Below are 21,903 nucleotides of genomic sequence, written 5' to 3'. Positions count from 1 at the left end.
TTCCCTGCTACGTGTTCTTGGTCTTACTTTATGATGTCAAGTCTTGGACTGAGAATAAGAATATTCTAAATGGCTTTCTAAATATGTGCTGTAGAAGAATTTTAAAAGTTTCTTGATTGGAGAAGATTTTTAACTCCATAATACTAGAACGTCTCAGCAAGACGACCGAGAATATAAAAAGCGTCAAGAAAATCAGTCCAGGACGACGAAATACTTCATGGTTGAAGAACTTGCAATATTTATTATGATATTGATACAAGCATGCTATTTAGGGTCACAGTGAATAAAATTAAGATAGCTATGATTGTAACCAACGATCTGAAAGGATACGGATACTTAAAGAAGAAGAATGGAAAGTCCTCTTTTTGCTCTCATACCATTTTTAACGCCGCTGCATAGATGAATATATTCACATATTTCATCACTCCCTATTCCTTTCGTTTTAGTTTCTGCGAGGATACATATATCTATACATATTGTATCGTTTCAGATCTTGGAAGACCTCCGTTTGCTTGGTCCGTAAACTGTTCTATCTATATTCCGGTTTTTAAGCGTAGGCACTCGTCCGTTACAATGAAATCAACAACACCGAGTCGCAAAATGACATCCATTGGCGTACTGTTCATCCAGCGAATTTTAGTGTAAGTAGCAGATAAATTTATATTTTAACTACTATGTTAGCATTTTTGTTTACTGGCCAGGGTTTGAATCATCGATCCAATAGATCATTCACAGTCGTGAATGTAATTCGTCCTCCTACTCTGTTGGGCTATCTGACTGACAATTCTTTTTTTAATTTTAAGTTACAGTTAATATTGGATATGAACTTGTTTGTTTGGTTGTTGAACTTGCAGTCGAAGTCAAAATTTGATCAACATAGCACAAAATTAATTACTAAATTTACTATAAAGGTGTAATTGAGTTCAGTTGATAGATTGTAGGAGAAATAACACAATAACAAGTTTCTTTATTTCAGCTTTATTAAAAAATATCACAATGATTTAATACCTATGAGACAATTAATAAATAAAATTAACTAACACTTCTAATATCTACTTTTTCATTCGTTAACCTATCTACAAACTTTTGCTGTTGTTCAAAAACGCAACCCATTCGCTGTCCCATTTGAACCTTTTCTCCTGGCATAATAGAGAATCTAAAATGTTTTGGAGCTTCAAAGATCAAAACGATGGTTGAGCCCATTCGGAATTCTCCCATTATGTCACCCCTCTTCAGTTCGATCGAATTACCGAGGCACACTTCGTCTTTTGTTTGTTTCTTAAAAGGTTTGTTCGTTTGTAAAGTTTTGTCAAAGTATACTTTTACAGTACCAACGTTTGTAGCACCTAGAACAATTAAATCAAAATATAAATAATTGTTTTAAATAATATATGGATGATATCGTCATAAAATATTATATCTAGTTAAGAATTAAGTATCTACTTAATTATGAACCGAAATTTTTTAGATTCGTAACTGCGGTTTTTCAATTATCTTAGGAACCTACTCACTACAAGCATTGGAGGATACGCCAAAATTGATCCACTAATTGAGGGCTTTCATTTGACATATATTTTAACCTTGATTGATGTCTATGTTTATTGTACTATAAGCATTGTATAATTATTCTGTGGATGTGGTCTGTCTGTTCAATAACAAAGTTTTTGTCATTGCTGAGTTTTGAATTCAGGTCTTAATCATGTGCGTGAAAAATGAAAGAATATATGAATTGTGGGAGAAAATAGAGAAGAAAAGTTTCTAAAAGGCATTCAACGCATCTAGACCTAAGTGTAATATTAAACCTGCGGGATAGGTATTTTTTTTTGTCATTTTTATGGCATAAAACAATAGTTTTGCTTGCTTACAAGTTCAATATGACAAAGCAAGCCACAAACTTCGATATTCCATGACAAAAATCATAAATAAAGCTAACATAAGCGAGATCCTTCAAAATTTACTTATATTCAGTCAAGTTTAATTTACAAATCCTTGTCCCCTTTTTTCCGCCGAAAAATAGCGCCCTCTAGCTGGGTTATTCAATAGAACTAAGTGGTTAATACTTATCTATTTTAATATTTTTTATATATTACTAACGTAACTCTGCTATAACCAACTTCAGATTTCTTATTAAAAAAAAATATATGAAATACTTATAAGATCCCTATTTCAAGTATATCTTTCATTGCTGATATTATTAATTACATACAAAATTTTAATCTTTTTGCAACTATCCGTTTTATTTATCTCTATTTACAAAATCAGTATAAAAATAATTGTAAGCTTTGTTTATCTCCTTTATGTAATAATCAAAACTAGCTGAATTTGAACATTTAAATATTCCTGTTTCAAGTAAACTCTTATCATAACCCGGACATTTTTAGCTTTCTGATATTTCGCCATATCATGTTTGTGCTCATGATTGAAGTGGTATCATGTTTATTACTGTCACAAGATAATTAGGAGGTGCTTTTTGGAAAAATCATATGGAGCTAAATAATACTGTAAATTCCGAATTACAATCAACCGATACTATGGAATATGCGTCTACAGCAACTAGATACATATAGTACGTGACATTTGAACATCCAGTAAGAGATGGTTTATTTTTTTAAATTTCATATGAGTTTATTTCAAATTTATCATAGTGAGTTTGCAAACATTGTTTAGACATATTTACATTGTTTAGCGTACATATAAGAGCAAATTATCGCCAACTTAGTGACTTTGATAGGGGGTAGATTATTGGGTTACGGGAAACTGAACTTTCTTTTCAGAAAATTGCTGAAATAATGCAAATAAGTTTCGATATTATAGCAAGATGTTCGCATTAAGATGAGCGAACACAAAGAGCCCGAGACATGGGATCAATTCATAGGACATTAATACCGTCATCTAAGGTTGCTCCTCTCACAAGATCGCTTCTACATGACCTAATCAATAGCAAATCGGTGGTTTACAGATTACGGAAGGATACCCTTTAATGTTCATCAGAGGTATCAATGGACGCACATCGTTACGTCAAAAAAATGTAAAACGACATTTTTCACTATACATGGCTTCACATGACTTCAAATATCCCCAATCGAACATGTATTGGGCATTGTGTATATTATAAGTCCTAAATTTGCATCCTTCTCAAACCCTGGCTGGTATTGGCTTTGATATCAAGCTCCAGTCTTCAAGAGGTCTGGAATCAGATACCCTAAGAGGACATCAACCACCTAACCTAACCTAAGCAGATTGGTGCTTAGACACAATAGTGAATCTATAGCATATCATAGCGAATCTATACATCAATAATGAAAAAAACTCATTTAACAATAAATTATGAATTGATATTTTGATCATTTCCTTCAAATATTTCTCTAAACCTCGAAAGTAGACATTCGAAGATTTCTATTGACGAAACCAAAATTCAGATTTTTGCTTTAATCCGTGTCTTCTATAAATTTGCAAGCAAAACAGACGATGCTAAAGTATGTAATAGAGATATAGAGGATCTAAAAGTTACATCCCACAACATATCTCCTCAACTAAGCAAAAATCTTTGGCGAATTGGTTTCTTGTACTCATAAAGAGTATCCCGAAATAAAAGAAAAGAAAACTGTCCTTTCTTTTGTTACTCTAAACGTTTATACATAATTTTAAGAAAATAAACAATCTTTTACTAGGTAAAAGGATTTCTATGTCACTTAGCTTAAATATACAAAAAGAAAAATATTGGACTAGAGAATGAACATGAATTTAGAAAATCTTAATAGTTAATATAGCATTTTTTATATCCATGTTAAAATAGTGAATAGCATTTTTCTACCACTTTAAAAAAAGTAACAATAATCTCCTACATTATGAAACTGCTTGAAAATCTAAACAGGTATAGTAGACATTTAATTAAAAAAATTTTTAATAGTCACCAATTCGGTCGTAATGTTATGATTTTTCCAACAACTATGATCTAATAAGTAAAATAAGATGTTTAATCAACTATTCTTCAGAGCATAACTCACCTACTGCAGTATATGAGAAAAATCCATATTTCCATTGTCCAAGATAAACGGCTCTCTCATTGAGAGTAAATAAACCTGGTAACCAACTGGCAATGCTGGGATTCACAGAAAGTAGTTGTCCCGAAAAATGTCTACGGTGCGTTGGTTTCCATTCAGATGGCGAATGAAACCTAAAAATATACAGATGTAATAAAATTCAATGTCGTTAGATTCCTTGATTGTTTATGTTAATAATAAAAATATATTATCAAACGTTTAAACTTGTCTAAATTGTAACTATTATCATCCCGACACAAGTGGTTAACATACAATTTCCTTCGGCAATCAATTTTGTTTTGAAAAAAAAAGCCTGTGAAGCCTTAATCGTTAAGTGGTTGTGTTCAGTATAACCAGACAACATATCCAGTTAATCTTATGGTAAGTGAGAAGTAAGAAGTATTAAATAGAAGAACAACAACGGAGAGCGACTCATTGATCTTTGTGAAACATTACAGCTTAAAATAATGAATGGATTTTATCAGCACAAAGATATACATAAATTTACCTGGGAACAACCAAAGAAAAAGATAAAATCTATAATCGACTATCTCATCCAACCAGAAAACAAAAGGCTCCAAACAAATGACGTAAGGGTGTATCGTGGTGCCGAATGCGGATCTGACCACTATATGGTGGTCGCAAAAATAACCATACACTACAGGAAAGTAAACAAGAACAAAATTGAACAGGAGAAGGTAGCAGCTTCCACAAAGATAAGATATAATATTGATAGCCTCAAACAAGAATCAGTACAATTCCTCTACAAACTTAGACTAGCCTCAAAACTAACTCACTTAACTCGAAGAGAAACAGCCGAAAAAGAATATCAAGATATAAAAAATTGCATTCATCAGGCGGCCAAAGAGGCATTGGGGTACGAAGAAGCTGACAAAAGAAAAAATCCTGAGTGGTGGAACGAAGAAGTAGGAAAATTAATTAAAGACAAAAAAAAGCTTATCAAAGATGGCTATCCACGAAAGACTCAGAAGACCGCAGAATTTACAGCAGACTCAACAGGGAAGCAAAGAAGGAAGTCACTAAAAGAAAAAACGAAATGTGGGAAGAGAAATGCGAAGAGATGGACCGATGCTTAGGAGGAACCAAAGTGACACAAGCTTGGAAATTCATAAAAAGTATTAGAAAAGAAAGAAAAGATGAGGGAAATATAAACCTGATTCAAAATAAAAAGTGGGAAAAATATTACGAAACGCTATTAACAGAAAGTAGGCACGAATTTATGGAAAGACCTGACCATATCTCAATGACAGAAAACTCAGAGGTGCATAAGATAAACAAAGAAGAACTGAAAAAAGAATTGAAACAAATGAAAAATGGAAAAACACCCGGGCCTGGAGACATTCCCATCGAATTGGTGAAACATGGACCGGATGCTCTTTTGGAAAGCTTAGTGAATATTTTTAATAAATGCTTAATTGAAGGCCAAACGATTGCAGACGATTGGAATTTGGCCCACATTAGCCCCATTTATAAAAAGGGAGACAAAAAAGAATGCGGAAATTATAGAGGCATTAGCGTAACTAGCTCGCTGGGAAGGTTATATGGTCGTATATTGAAAAGAAGAATAGAAGAGGAGTATAAAGAAATTGAAGAACAAAGCGGCTTCAGAGCAGGAAGATCGTGCGTGGACAACACATTTACCCTTCAACAAGTAATTGAAAAACGAACAGCTCGAAACCTCCCTACGCATCTGGTATTTATAGATCTGGAGAAGGCTTATGATACAGTTCCTTTAAAACTCTTATTTAGTGTCTTGACGAAAACGGACCTTAGTAAAACATATCTAAAAGCAATACAGAACATCTATAAATGTCCTCAAAGCACTGTAAAAACAGGAAATACTTTCTCAAGGGTATTTACAGTAACGAAAGGCTTGAGACAAGGATGTTGTCTTTCCCCCACCCTATTCAAAATATATATCCAAGAAGCACTGCACCAGTGGAGACAAAAATGTGCGGGAATGGGGTTGAAGCTTAACAACCATTATCTGACAACGCTGTTCTTTGCAGATGATCAAGTACTAATTGCAAGCTGTGAAGAAGATGCAGATTATATGCTTAGAAAGCTCAAAGATGAATACGAAAAATGGGGGATGAGTATGAATATGTCTAAAACAGAATATATGCGAATAGGCAGTGAAGACGAAGACCCGGATTTGGAAATTAGACAAATGAAAAGGTGCTACGAATACAAATATTTGGGAAGTATTATCTGCAGTAAAGGAACAACGGAACGAGATATAGACTATAGAGTACAACAAGGCAGGAAGAGTGTTCAAATTCTGAATTCGATACTTTGGTCCAACAAAGCTACTATGAAAACTAAAATGACTATCTACAAAGTAATTGTAGAGCCCATTCTTCATATGGAGCAGAATGTTGGCAAATGACAGTAAAAGGAAAGAAAAAAGTTGACACGGTTGAAATGGACTACCTAAGAAGAGCCTGCCGTATATCAAGAGTAGAACGTATACCTAATTCTGAAATTAGAAGAAAAACAGATAGAGTACATACAACTTCTGAAAGAATAGAAACTAGACAGTTAATATGGTATGGACACGTACAGAGGATGGACGACAACAGATGGCCAAAAAGAGCTATGGAATACAATCCAAGTAATAGAAGGAAACGAGGAAGACCAGCCAAGTCTTGGATACAAGTTGTTATGGAATCCATGAAAGACAGAGCCATTGATGAAGACACCTGGAGAGATAGAAAAAGATGGCGATCGAAATGCGGGAAGCGGCAGAAGCTGTAGGATCCCCGCTTATATATATATATATATATATATATATATATATATATATATATATATATATATATATATATATATATATTAAATAGAAGATATCAAATCAAAGTGCTTTACATTTACATACATTTTTTGCTAATACACCTTCTAGACATTATAAACTGTAAAAATGTTCACAACAAAATTTTATCAAAACACAAAAGAATCAGAACTTGACATCCTCCTAAGGATAAAAACACCGCTCTCAGAATTTTTAACTAAAAAAGCATGGCTATTTGCCTACAATATCGGGGCCTAATAAGTCACCGGTCAATTCGGCAAAACAACGATAGATAATATCCCTCTATAATAACCCTATTAATAACCCCCTAACTTAAAATAATCTTTTTTGAAAACGTGTTCCGGAGTGGAAATCGAAACGTCAATACAATAATTAAAAATATAATTTTCATTACAATCAATTATTGGCTTTAATAAGAATCCCATATAAACAAAATGTTTAAAATTTTATATATTAAAAATATTTTTAATTTTTTGTATAAATTTCAACCAAGCTTATAATTACTTATTGTCAAATGGTCAATAACATCCGAGATAAGAACAGCTGTTGAAAATAATGATGTCTAACACGGAAATTGTTTGTATAAAAATAATACAATTTTGCAAGTTCAATATTTATCTGTCCTATGATAACCTTTCCCATAAACTTACACACTAATTTATATACGATTATACATTAAAATATGTATGATAAAGTAGGTTATTTTACTTTTTTGATATACGAATTAGGTTAAATTCGGACGATTGGCAAGGCGATTATCTTAAACATTTTCTCATCATTTCTCCCTCTTTGTTTGTATGTTGGCTACTATTATTATTATACATTTACTCATCATACAATTTTTTATTTTATCAATCAACTGTTGCCCTTAATATTTTACTTCCCGCCAAACAAGTATACAGTCAACAAGTCTGGAATTATCAGCCGAAGAAGCTTATTATACTCAGGTCTTCTAATTATTCAATAAGTATGAATAATATTTTCCAATAAAACTATTTGTCAGATGTTTCGTGATGTGTTGTATAATATAGACCTAAATAACATTTTAATTTATACGTGGCTCTAACATTTAGGCAAAGTGAACTAAAAGCTTCTTTTAAAGGTTTCTTGGCCATTCAATTAGGTTTCCTTCTTAAGTATTTCTAGTACTGTATTAGAAGTAAACTTCTTTGAATAAGACTACGGAATACTGGGGATAGCAATCAGTCAGAGTTAAGTACAAATTTTTACAGTAGTCATTGTTCCACCAACAATCTCCCTTTACAATCTTGGCCCCCTGGAGGCAGTGAAGTGGTCGTCCTGATATCGTGTATGGTCCGTCTCCACAGATTTCTGTCTTCGGCCATTTCTCAATCATATGTCTTTTGCAACTTCCTGTGATCTGGTCACTCCATCTAGTTGGAGATCTTCCTCGTGATCTTCGGCCTTCTACCTTTCCTTGAAATTATAAGTTTCTTCATATTGGATTTGACCTTATAACATATCCTAAATATTTTAATTGTTGTAATTGTATTTTCCAACAATAACACTGTTTATCAGCCTGTTCAGAAGACGTTACTGTCTTTAATTGGTATATATTTGTGTAGAAGAGTGATAAAGGAAACACAACCAACCAAAATAAAATATGAGAATGGGATTAATGACCAGAGATAATTTTAAACTCCAAGCTAGCAAAATGAGATTTATCAGAAGAGTGAATGGTATTATAAGGCTTCACAGACCTACAAATGAATCTCCACCAAGTAACCGCCAATTTCATAAATACTAATAATGTGTTCTAAAAAGTATTACTAGCCAGTAATTATCTATAATATTTATAGTAAATTGGGCTTTTAAACAAATCTTAATAAAACCAAATATTAACGTACCTGTGATAGTCTCCAGGTGCCAAGTAGATAACGCATTGATACAATACATTTCCCTCATGTGGACTGTGCAATAAAGAGGTCTTAAAGTCTCCATTGTATTTTTGAACTTTTCCTGTTTGCTCGCCGAAAAAGTCTTTTAATGAGTAAGTTACTCCTTTTACCTATAAATTATACAATTTAGATCACTCACGAAATATAATATTTAAAAGTATATGCTGTTCCTTGAACAACAAAAGTCTATTAAAAATTTTATATTGTACAAACAAAAAATGAATGATAAATACTAGATCCCTTTAGATTTTTCGTCTTTTAGTATTTAAAGCCATTTTTTGCCTCGGTGTACGTTATTTAAATTTTTAATTAGGTTGGCCAATGTAAAATTTTCAACAATCATCGCAAAGTAATTTGCAAACTTTCATTTACGAAGATTTCATGTTAACTACACGTTAAATTTAATATTAATAGCACTCTTTTCAGACATCTAAAGATATTGTATGCTTTCAGATTGGAAATATTTGAGAATAAGTATAGAGAGGTAGAGAGTATCGGTTTTTTGAGCCTTGTTTTCTTTCACAATGGGTAAGATGCTAACCTGGCCCATCAACCCCCCTCTTTTATCCAGGCTTGGGACCGGCTGTGGACATGAACGCTGTTTCTAAGCTACTACTACTTCCAAGGTTTAGATATCTGGGAATAGATATAACTAGTTACGGAGATGTTTAACCCCTTAACGTACGTGCCCGTCTCAGACACGGGCGCGCCTTACTGGTAATTTTGTACGCGCTCGTCTGGGACACGGGCGCCGGTTAAATTTTATCCATAAAATTTTTCAAGCCTTGCAAAGCGGATATTTGTATAAAGACACATATGTAAGCATATATCTAAATTATTTTTCTATTATAAAATAGATGACTCAGTCAGTATTGAGTTACTTTAAAATATATTTATTATCTCATAACTTGCAATTTGCAATCATCATCATTTATAACCGATATTATTGTCGAACTTTTGTTTTGATACAAGCGTTCTGTCTTGCCGGTGTAAAGTCGTCTGAAGTCGATATTTATTGTTTTTTGCATTTGAACTAATTTTTGCCTTATTTTCAACATATTATTATATTGTTTGGTAAGTAAATTTTACATATAATATTCGGTAGGTTAGAGTAATGTGTGTATTTTTTGTTTTACTAAATTTCATTATAATTCATCTAAAATACAATATTGTGTGTGTGTGTGTGTGTCAATAATATTGTTCATATAAATCATACTACTATTTACCTTCAAAGTATTTCGTCTGAACAAAATTTTTAAACTTCAACGGATTTGCATATACCCCCCCCCCCCCCACCCCACGAAAAGTAAAGGTTTTACGCCATTGAAAATATTTTTTTTATTCAATTATAACCAAAACAAAACATTTTTACTAAAAAAAAAATTCGATCATTTTTTGACCATAACTTCAAAATTAATGTGTACGTTAAGGGGTTAAGAAGAAGTACGACAACAAAGCTTAAAAGCAAGTAAGGCGGCGGGATCTCTTAATGACACAATCTGGAAGAAAAAACACCTAAGACAAGACAGAAAAACAAGAATCTATAAAGCAGCAATTAGACCTATATTAGCATACACGGCGGAGACAAGACCTGACACATCTAAAACGAGATGACAAAACGGAAACAGGAGTGGAACGAACACATTAGTAGAATGGCAGAGGATAGGATAGTACGAATAGCACGAGATAAATCACCAAATGGACGAAGAACTAAGAAAAAGATGGTGCGATAATTTCAACAATTTAGGAGGCTAATATTGAAGAAGAAACAGGCTTTAAAGCCTACATACAAGAAGGAAGAAGAAGAAGAAGGTAAAGAGTAAAAAAAGAGGTGATTATATTTTCTTAAAAGAACCATTTTGTCCCATTAGTCTGTCCCAATTTTCTGTTACTGATCCATGAAGAGTTTAAGTTCCAACAATAATATTGCTGTGCCTTGTATTATAATATTTATCTGTATGCAATAATTTGTTTCCTGTCATCTTCACTAATCATCATTCATCAAAATAACAAGGAAGGAGGTTGCTCAAGTACTTCAAAAAAATAAAAACGGTAAAGCTGCTAGACTAGATGATATCACTGAGGAAGTGAGGACAGTGAAGCCCAACCATATTTAAAAAGGCAAAGTTGCTAGTTTGCCTTTAGAAGATAATAGCATTAGAAACTTAATTAAGATATTCAAGAATACTGGATCAAGTGTCAGAATTCAAAACATTGGTCCCGTACTATGTCTTAGCAACTTGCAGTTAATTTTGAAGGACGTCTTATATCTAAGAGGCTATAAAATTCATTTGGTTCAAGAACTGAAGATGCTGATTACACCAATCGATTGAAATTTATTACAAATAAAATTGTACACACGTTTCCTGAAAACTTTAAAAACATTTTGTTTAATGACGAAGTCAACTTTCATTTGAACGGATAGGTTAACAAGTAGAGCTGTCTGGACAGGAGAAGGAGAAATCCAAAAGAAAAACATCAGGAACAACTTGATAACACAAAGGTCATAGACTGGGCTGCAATGTCGGAAAAACTCATCATTGATAATATGTACTTCCAGGAAGACCAACACGAGTGAACACTTATTGTGAATAGTGGACGTTACTGTGAAATATTAAGAGGCCTTTTGGTCCAAGTGTTTCAAGGTTATAATTTAAGGACATGGTTCTTGCAAAACGGTTCTTGCCATACTTATCAATTGTTGTGGTAAACAAATGAATCATGAACAAAGAAAGTGATTTCTCATAGATGCTCTAAACCGACGAATCTGACGCAACTGAAGCACAGTATGACATTAGAAACGGCGACATCGCGAGCAGTGGGTCAACGCGTTGTTATCAATCTTCGTTTAAGATTAGATAAAGTGTCAATGGTCGGTATTTAAAAACATTAGTTTTTCTAAATAACTTTGTACCCCAGTAGCTGTAAATAAAACAACCACCGATATCTTTTTTGGACACCGTGTATAATGTAGTGATTTTATCTGTACTTAAATGGAATAATTCTTAAGTTGTCACTTACCTGTTCAACTTGTTCTGTATCAACAGTCCCGAAATGGAGGACCGTCCCGTCACATGGCGATACAAGACAGCTATTCTCGTCTACTTGTCTCACACCACTTTTAAGAGATCTGGCAAAAAAATCTGCCAGACTGGGGTAAGACGTTAAATCTTCGTTTTCAGCTTCTGCGATGTTAACACCGAATGCGTTGGAGTACATTTTGTATACGGGAGGCCTCAGTACTTCGGGTAGTTTTACATCTATAATATCAAAATAATCCAATATGTATTCGACTGTCAGCATTAAAAATAAAATAGTGACAAAGAAAAGAAAATAACCTGAGACATAACAAAAACGAAGGACAAAACGTATTTTTGGCGCTTCACTGGCGTTTTCGTCAGTTGCAGCACATCACCGTTTCTGAAAGATAAGTTAAAAGGTAATTATACGGAAACAGGAGTGACTTTGCCAAAAATCAAGGGGTGGCATTTTTCAATTATTTTAGGTTAACTGTTAAAATACACATTAGGTTAGCAACATTTATAATTAGTACCAAATTTTTGGCAAAGATCTTATTAAATTGTATTATCGAGGTCAAATATGTAACTACTTATAATTTGGTACTACAAAAATATTTGAAAGTATATATTTGTAGTAATATAGATGACCTAAAAGTTATCAATGTGCAACTATCTTAAACACTCTTATCCAGTGACTGTTAAAACAGAATCACACATTTACGTAAGAGGACCGACGCAAAAACTGATCAAATTTACTCGTCAAATGCAACTTAAATGTGAGTTGATGTTTCATTGGAAATGCGCTGCTGTTTAGCAGATTGCTACTTTGTCAATGTGATAACATTACCACTGTCGTAAACTAGACCAGACAAAAAATGATTGATATATTATATTCATGTGGCAGTTTAACAAGCTGCTTCTGTCTGTCACCAAATCCTTTTAATTACATACTCAGCATGCACGCCTCGTTTTTTTGAAACTTCTCCAAACATAGTAGATTTAAATGTTATGGCGAGTGTTTAACTGTTCCTGTTATAAGAGAAACCATTTCTGCTTTACTGTTATCAGCTTTCATAACTAATTAAACTTCCAGATTGCCAACATCTTCGTCTTATTAGCTCAATTTTAACTTTTTTTTTACAATTTTCTACAATTCGTCTTCTTCTTTTTATGTAGACATGACTGTTTTTCATTGTGCCTCCAGTAAGTTGTCGTTCCATCGTTTTCGTGGTCTTCCTACTGATCGCCTTCCTATTGGGGAACCGTCTCTTGCCGTCTTTAATACTCTATTGTTGTTATTCGGCTTATATGATCGTTCCATTCTACTTTTCCATTTCTTACCCAGTTCTTGATGTTCTCCAGCTTGCATCCACGTCGTATATCTGTACTTCTAGCTCTGTCCCAAAGTGTCTTACCATCAATTTTTCTAAATGTTCTCATCTCTGCGGTTTCTAACATCCTTTTTGTACTCTCTACGTCAGGTCGTGTTTCTGCCGCGTATGTCATTATTGGTCTGATAACTGTTTTGTAAATGCTGCCTTTCATTTCTTTCCCGATATTTTTATTTCTCCATATTGTTTTATTCAGGCAACCTGCGCCGCTCTGTTTGCTCTATTCACTTGATCTTCCACTTCAGTCTCGAGCTTTCCGTAGCTAGATAATATGATGCCTAGATATTTAAACTCAATCACTTGTTCTAAGATCTGACCTTTCAGCTCCAATTTACATCTTAGTAAATTTGCTGTTATAACCATGCATTTTGTCTTTGTTGGGGAAATTAACATGTTAAATTTTCTGGCGGTTATATTATATTGGTGCAGCATACGTTGTAAATCATCTTCACTTGGAGAGAGTAGTATTGCGTCGTCTGCCTAGCAGATTATTTAAGTTGTTTTTCTCCCATTTGGTCCACTTCATTTGGTACAATTCATGTAACCTTATTCCAGTCCAACTAGATGGTAACTTGACTACAGGATCAGAGTTTAAAACATCAAGAATGTCATAGTATTTTTATACACTGCCGAGCATAAAATTATTGCCACCCTGTAATTTGAAGTTATTTTAAAAATCTAGATATCTAGAGAATCATTTTCATTACTTTCAATAAATTTTGAAGGGCAAAAACCTTTTTTTTTAAGCAATTTCTTAGTAAACTATGTTACAACCGAAAATAGTTTCAATCCGAAACAACCGAAAAACAACAATAATTTCTAAAATAAATTAAAATTACGGGGTTAATATACAGTGTATATTAACATTAGGATATTATATTTCCGAACACCCTACACCTCTTCCCATGTTTAAAATTGGTAATGTTAGTAGGAAATGATTGATTGAAAATACTGATTGTACACTTTGCAAATCATTAGTAGTGTTTATTAGATGAATTCGCTTAGTTGTTATCCCAACATATAATCGTTCGTTAGGTATTCTTTCTTAATCTTTATATCTCAAAACTTAAGTGATACAAAATGCATCTCTCTCTCTCTCTCTCCAATGGCACTAAAACCCAAATCGAACCTTAACCTCCTCTAAACTATGCTTTCAGCCTTGCCGGTCTTCTTCAAATTCTCACAGTCTAGCAAACTTTGCGGTCTGCTGCCAATTGATCCTCTCACCTTTTCCGTGGCTTTCCTTTTGGTCTTGCGCCCTGTATTTTACTATTTATGGTTCTTTTCAGTAATCTTTCAGCCTCCATTTTCACTACATGATCAACCCATTGAAGTCTCTGAAGATTAACGAATTCTGAGGTCTGAGGTCGGTACCTCTTTGAATAGTTGGTAGAGTTCATGGTTGTAAATGGATCTCCATAATCCGTTTTTGTTATTGGGTCCAAATTTTTTCCTTAGGACTTTTCTTTCAAATACTTCCAGCTTTATTTTTATATTTTCTGTCATCACACATGTCTAGCATCCATAACATACTAATGGTCTGACAATTGTTTTGCAGACCCTGATTTTTGATCTGCAGTGTGTGTTTTTGGAGCGAAACACATAGGTGAGTGAAAAATAAGCTTTGGAGGCATTTTCTGTTGGAGTCGTTTGTTGAGTATATAAGTAAGAACTTTGCACGCAGTGCACAAGAGGGTTATGCCGCGATAATTTTCGCATTTCAGTTTATATTATTGTTTATAGATTGGGAATATAATTCTGGTTTCCCTACTAGGTGTTCGCCATCTAATTTATATAGTTCAGAAGAGTATTGTTATTCCTTCTTGCTCGTATTGTTTGTTTTACCTCTTCTATCGTCGGGGTTCTATATTGTCGGTGCCTCCCTCAATGTGCTGCATGACCATATGCTCTTTATTTTCTTGAGTCCCTAGAACAGTTTGGAAATAGGTTTTCCAGACTGATTTTATTTCTCTTGGATCGCGTGTTATGTTCTTCTCTACCAATTTCTGTATATTATCGTTTGCGTATTTTCATTCTCTGTTCACCATATTATATCGGCCTTCCATCTTGCATCTTCGTAGATTGCACTTCTCCTCTGTTTTTTTCTTTTCATGTACTTCTTGCGTCCTTGATATATTGTGTGTGTGGCCTTCGTCATTGAACCATTCTCTTTCTGTTTTTTTTAATTTTTTGTGTCTATGATCTTTTTTGCTGCGTCAATTACTTTTGTTTTGATTTCTTCCCAATGTTCTTCGGTACCTAGACAGCCTGTACTCGTCAGTATTTGTAATATTTCAGTCTCATAGTTCGGTCTGATATCTTTTTGTCACAATTTTTGTATTTCTAGTTGTTCTGTTGTTTTGTTCCTGTTTGTCCCTCCTGTTTTTCTGAATTCTGAATCTATATTTGATCTGTACTAGGAGACGGCCACATCTGCAACATGCTCCTCTTCAGCTCTCCACATCTTGTATGCCTGTTGCGGCACTTTTGTTGTCTATAAAGACATGGACAATTTGGTTGGCAATTGTTCCACCAGGCATATTCCATGTCGCTTTGTATGTAATCGCGGTATGGGTCAAGCTTATGATCATCTTTTTCTATTGGCAGAGTTGATTAGTAATTTTCCATTTTCATTGGTGTTTTGATGGAGTGAGTATTTACCAAAGGTTTCTAAAAAAAATTCTTGTTTGCCTATTTGCGCATTCATAACTCCTAGTACGATCTTGATATCATTTCTTGGAGAGCTGTCGTATATTTCCTCTAGCTGTTCGTAGAATTCTTCTTTAATTTCTATATTATGTTCTTCTGTTTAACAGCGATAAGCTTTTCTGTATTTCTTATAAGCTCATCCAGTGTACTAATTCTCTTATAAATGTGTGATTTAATTAAAGTTATTAAAACACTTATTGCAATGTTTGTTAGTAAACGGTTTTGACCTCAATACTACTAAATACAGAAAAGGTTTAATACATACCCAATCTGATCATTAAACACATTGTATAGTACATATAAAACTTACCTGCAAGGTACCCCCAACATCTAGATACTGTTCTCAAGGGAAGCAAACAATAACAGTTGATCTCCCACTGACTTGCAACTCCATCCTTTTGTCTTTTTCTGAATGCCCTCCACTGCATAACAGCTACTAAACATATTCCGACTGGTAAAAATCGAGTAATTATCGTTTGCCATTCTGAACCTCCTGTGAAACAGAAAAATGACAAATAAGGTTATAATATGTTTACTGAACAACAATTGATGATAAAAACATTGAGATCGAGAATAGGCGAAGGATACTGGTATCGAATTAATCTCACTAATTAACGAGATAATAAGTTTGCTCTTTGAACTGTCATGTACAGGTTTCTATTTATGCATGTTAAAAAATACAGATTTTCTATGCCTTTTTCGACAATATACTAGTAAATGCGTGGGTTATTTTGATAACGCAGCATCTTACCATCAAAACATTAGGTTTGGAAATAGATACGACAAAAAAGTGCCCTAATAGAATCACATTTTAATGTTTCTGTGAAAGAGAATGACTTATACAGTGTCGAAACTATAAGAAATTAATATACAAAAGATACATCTTGGAACACTGCAAGCTTAGTCTAATCCTACTCATTGTTTCAAGAACGGCCATGTTGCGCTGTTTAGTGAGATCATTGTTTATCTACGTTCTTTGAATTCTGCTTGGAAGTGACACTACAGTTCTTGTAGGCCTATCATCTAAACAACATTTAGAATAAGAATGATCACAACCAAACTTTTCAAGTTGTGGTATTATTGAGTCCGATCATTATCTCATAGCTGGGAGTCTCAGAGCACGTATATCAAACGTCAGAAATGATAAAATTAAGCCAAAAATAATTAACTATAACGTTAATAAATTGAAGTGTAATAAGTAAGTGGAATTTTCAAATATGCTTAGATCGTAAACTAAGTGAAGTAGAACCCATTGAACTGAACACAAATTGGGAGTTTATAAGAACCAGGCTGCAAAAAATCTCAGATGAAGTGTTTAGTGAGATACTCAAAGGGTAGCAAGACAACTAGTTTAGAGGAACATCAAAAGCATAAATAGAAAAAGCGCCAACAAATCAATAAAGAGTTCGAAGAAATGAAGAACTTTATAGAAAGCAGGAGCACGGACAAACCAGTTATTTAACATAAAAAAAATTCAAGTCACAAGCGAACCAAGTCAAAACTCATAATGAAATTCTTTTGAACCAGATAGTAGAAGTACTGAAAAGGTAGCAGGAACGGTTTAGTATGCTTCTTAATGAAGAAGGTAGAGCTGAAGGTAGAGGTGATATAAAACTAGAACAGGAGGAAATTAAGCTACCAGCTTTGGAAGAAATAAAGCAATTCAGTCTTGAGCCAGAAATAAGTCACCTGGAGCAGACAACCTACCCGCAGAAATATTGAAATATAGCGGTCAAACAAACATTTGTAACCCTCTTTCACAAACTATTAATACAGGTATGGCAAGAGGGCGCTTTACCAGAAGATTGGAATACTGTAATTATATGCCCTATACAAAAAAAAGGAAACGCGCTTGACTGTTCCAAATTTAGAGAGATCTTTCTAATATAGCATACAAAATTGTGTTCCTGATACTTAACGAACGACTGGCACAGTATACTGACAACATAATAGGATCCCACCAAAGAGGCTTTTTGAAAAACAGATCTACCATTGATCACATTTGATCCATCACAAATATTAGAAAAAAACAACGGACAACGACATAGACTGCCATTACATCTTCGTAAACTTTGAGGCAGGTAGCGTATGATACTCTTGACAGACTACAATTATATTTGGCTATGATCGAATTTGGAATACCAAAAGGATTGGTAGAATTAACCAAAATGACAATAATGAAGTCCAATGTAAAATGGGGGTACAAGGGGATGTTTCATAACCATTTAAAACTAACAGAGCACTGCGCCAGGAGATGCGCTGTCATCGTTGTGATCATTGGAAGACCCCGAAATGAAGCAGTTGAAGCTTTCATAGGTATCAAAAACGCCGCAGAAAACACCGGAATTATGATTAACACCCAGAAAACTAAATATATGCCGGCTATATCAAGAATGCAAAAAAATAACTTGGAGGTGGACTGCAAAAACAACACATCCAAAGATATGAGATAAAGAATGTGCGTGTTTAACCGCTGTTATTTTGGCCTAGGCTCTTAACTAAGAGCAAGAAAGATATCAAGAGCAACAAAGTGCAAACTTAATAAAACAACAAGCCCAATGCTCACTTACGGATAAGAAATATGGGCAATGACGACTCGAGATGAAGAATTACTACGAATCTTTGAAAGAAAAGTATTGAAGACCATATATGGCGAAGTTAGCTACACCGATAGAGAAAATGCTACTTTGTCTGTCCCATATGAAACCATAATACTAGGTACCATATTAAATGTTGAATGTTCGCTTCTTAGACTTCCAACAGTATATAGAAATCGATTATTGATACAGTAAATAATTATAATATGCTTATTGTCGTCACAAATATTATCTTATTGTGAAACTTTTTGTGAAATTTTGATTGTATAGATGTAGAATGATTAAAATTTTAAATTATTATCTTAATTACTTTTTTAATACCCAAATGAGCAAAAACTAATTTATAGTTCGATAAAAATGTTAACAAATACAATTTACTAATCATCTTTATCCACTAGAAAATCAATTATGAAAAACTAGAAAAACAGCCACATTAGTAAAACAGGTATTCGATAGGAAAATTATCACGAGTTAAGAATTGCAGATCTGTACAAATACTCGTTGTCAGGGACGAAAATACCACTGAACCTTTTAAAAATTATAGACAGTTTGTAATGTGAAATCAAACCATATTTCAAATGTCTCATATTTGTTGCTAAAACTCAAAATCGACATTTCATGTTATAGGTTTTAAAGATTAGGCTTTAACAATCGAAAGTATATAGTGACCGGTCAATGAAAGCGATAAATTTCTTACGAGAATCGTAAAAAATGGTAAAAATCGCGCAATGTTTATTTATTTAACAGCTTTATAAAAACTGACTTCATTTGCAGTAAAATAGGTACAAAAATTGCATACGAAAGCACTCTTCACCTTTAAAACGCATTTTGATTTTTGTCGATAGGACACTCTCAAAAGATATCGAATATTTACCGTCGAGTTGATACAAATTTTATTTAGAAAATTGATTTCGCGCGCCTAACTGACATTGAAAATCAGCTACAGCTACATTCCTTGTTTAAAGCATTTTGTTCTACGGCGTACAGATCTATCCATCTATGTATACAACCCTTGCTGTCCAATTTTGGACATAGGCCTCCTCTTCCTTCTTCCACGTCTCTCTATTGTAGGCAATTTGTATCCACTTCGGGCCTGCGTGTGTCTTCAAGTCATCTGACCATCCCATTTGTGATACCGTTCATCTGTACGGCGTACAGATTCTTGGTAAATCGAAGTTTTCCGTTTTCCCCCAATACGAGGAAGGAAGCACAGGGCTAGGAGTGACAAACATTTTGCATATCTTTTGGAGTCCTAAAATTGACACTTTCAACAAGAAATTGAATTTTTTTTAAAATTCAATTTCTTCGTTTTATTTTTAGTGACCCAATCTCTGACGACTGGACTAAAAGTGGCGATAAGAAAAAAAATTGCATACATACATACTTGTACGTAACCAGTAGGAATGATGACCAATACTCTGGGGTGAACTTGACTTTTTATCTGTAGTCATGTACTGCTCATTTAGTTTCTTTTTTTATTTTGATACAAATTCGAGATTCTTGCAGATATTATGTTGCCAGCCTATTTGGTACTGTTCTTCACTATTTTGATATAAAAAGTTATGAATTAATGTATTCTATGGGCCATTTTGAAAAAAATTATTTATTAAAAATATCACGTAACTGATTCTACTGAGAGTCTAAAACCAAATTAAATATTTGATTTAATCTGGTATCTAATTTGCAAATTTTTGACAAGTAATTATCAGAAATGACAGAAGTGACAAAATCAGTCAGAAATTTAAATCGTTCTGTTACTTACTGAGACAAATTAGAATGACAATCACATCGCTGCATGAGAGATTTCATCTACAATGATAACTTACAGGTGAAAAATTCTATAGCATACACTATTTTTGAATAAATATTATTTTATATTATATTAATTCATTGAACAAGAGATGTCGGAAGAGCAATTGCAAAACTAAAATGATAAAATTAATAGACAGATTAGGTATGAAGTTAAAAAGTGAAATAGTTTAATCGTACAGTGGATAATTTGGGAAAACTGGAGAGGACAAGGACCACTAGGAAATGCGATGGGTAAACGACCTCAAAAAATTCGCAAGCTCGATAAGGATGAATATAGCAAAAAACAGAGAAGAATAATACAAAGTAGAAGAGGCTTATGTCCAATTTTGGGTAAATGAAATTGATACAGAAAGATATATCCTAAAAGTAGTGCTGAGATTTGATTGAAATAATCCAAAAAATGGTCTTCTTTTGGTGCCTATCCTCTGTGGATGTTGGCAATCACGTTGGTCCATACAAGTTTGTTGACAGCTGCTCTAAATAAATGTATGGTAGTCATTCCTGCCCACTCTCTGATGTTCTTTAACCATGATGTCCTTCTAAATATATTTTCCCGTTTGGTTAAAAATCTTCGAGATATTATATAATCGTTCCAAATAACGTTAATCTAACCTACTACTATCTAATGGGGCGGCCGTAGCTAGGCGGTACCAACAAGGACATTCACATTTCTGCAAATGATAACGAGCCGTTATCGCACTTCGGAGGGTAAAGAGTAACGTAAAAGAATAAAGCCGGCAGTCTCTCTGGGCTAGCGTGTATCAAAATTAGATGCAATTGGTGCCAGGATAAGCCGAAAGAATCTACCCCGTAAAAATGCTACACGATATTATTATTATTATCCAATTACAAACTTTTCTTTTTGGTCGATTTATCAATCTCTGAGATTTCAAAATTTAAGAAAATCACTAATTTTAAATTGGGATTTTAGGCATGTCAAGACAGTGTACGTAACTGTTTTTGAAAACACAAAAATATCCTAAACTCTTGATTTTAAATGTTTTTCATCATCATCAGTGTGCCACAGCACAGTTCAGTTATAGGCTTGGGTTTTGCAGTGGGATCACTGATGTGATCGAATCTTGCGTCACCCCGTCTATCAACCTGAGCATTAGACTACCCCATTTGCTGGTATCCACCGATTGCACCTTTGTGATTTGATTGTGGTAATAATGTCCTTTCCACCCAATTTAGCTTATAGGTATATGTTCTCTAGCTCAAAAACACACTACTAGAATAGTTAAAGTGTTTGACACACTCTCAAACGAATTCCATCCAGAACAAGGTGCCAGACAAGGTTGTATACTATCTCCTCAATTATTTAATATGTATAGGGAGCAGATTATGAGAAGGGCGCTTGAAGGATGGGCAAATAGCCGAAAAATAAACAAATTAGGTTTTGCAGATGACACAGCCCTTCTTGCAAATAGTCAGGAAGAGTTAATTGATCGCATACGACTGGTTGAAAACGAAAGTCAAATATTTGGTCTGCAGTTAAATATATCAAAGTCAAAGATCATGATAGTGGATAGACTACATAACAATCATCCACACATAACCACTATTGACCGGTTTGAGG

General features: G+C 33.9%; 1 protein-coding gene across 4 annotated transcripts in view; it reads right to left on the bottom strand.

The window, feature by feature from the left end:
• Positions 1-962: 962 nt before the first annotated feature.
• Pisd (phosphatidylserine decarboxylase) overlaps positions 963-21,903 on the bottom strand; it is a 106,548-nt gene continuing 85,607 nt past the window's right edge. For 3 of the 4 annotated variants that reach the window (XM_072534578.1, XM_072534579.1, XM_072534581.1), the window contains 5 exons: positions 16,226-16,408; positions 11,817-12,055; positions 8,745-8,905; positions 4,008-4,177; positions 963-1,346 (listed from right to left, as the gene is read on the bottom strand). In XM_072534578.1, the coding sequence (XP_072390679.1) occupies positions 1,033-1,346; positions 4,008-4,177; positions 8,745-8,905; positions 11,817-12,055; positions 16,226-16,408 (1,067 nt within the window). In that variant the 3' untranslated portion in view covers positions 963-1,032. Of the gene's footprint in view, positions 1,347-4,007; positions 4,178-8,744; positions 8,906-11,816; positions 12,056-16,225; positions 16,409-19,896; positions 20,212-21,903 lie in introns of those variants that run through there. The other variant, XM_072534580.1, reaches the window with a different exon arrangement.

Source organism: Diabrotica undecimpunctata, chromosome 6 (assembly GCF_040954645.1).
Source record: "Diabrotica undecimpunctata isolate CICGRU chromosome 6, icDiaUnde3, whole genome shotgun sequence".
Classification (NCBI taxonomy): domain Eukaryota; kingdom Metazoa; phylum Arthropoda; class Insecta; order Coleoptera; family Chrysomelidae; genus Diabrotica; species Diabrotica undecimpunctata.
Note: the sequence above shows the minus strand (reverse complement) of the source record. Positions and strands in the feature narration are given on the sequence as shown.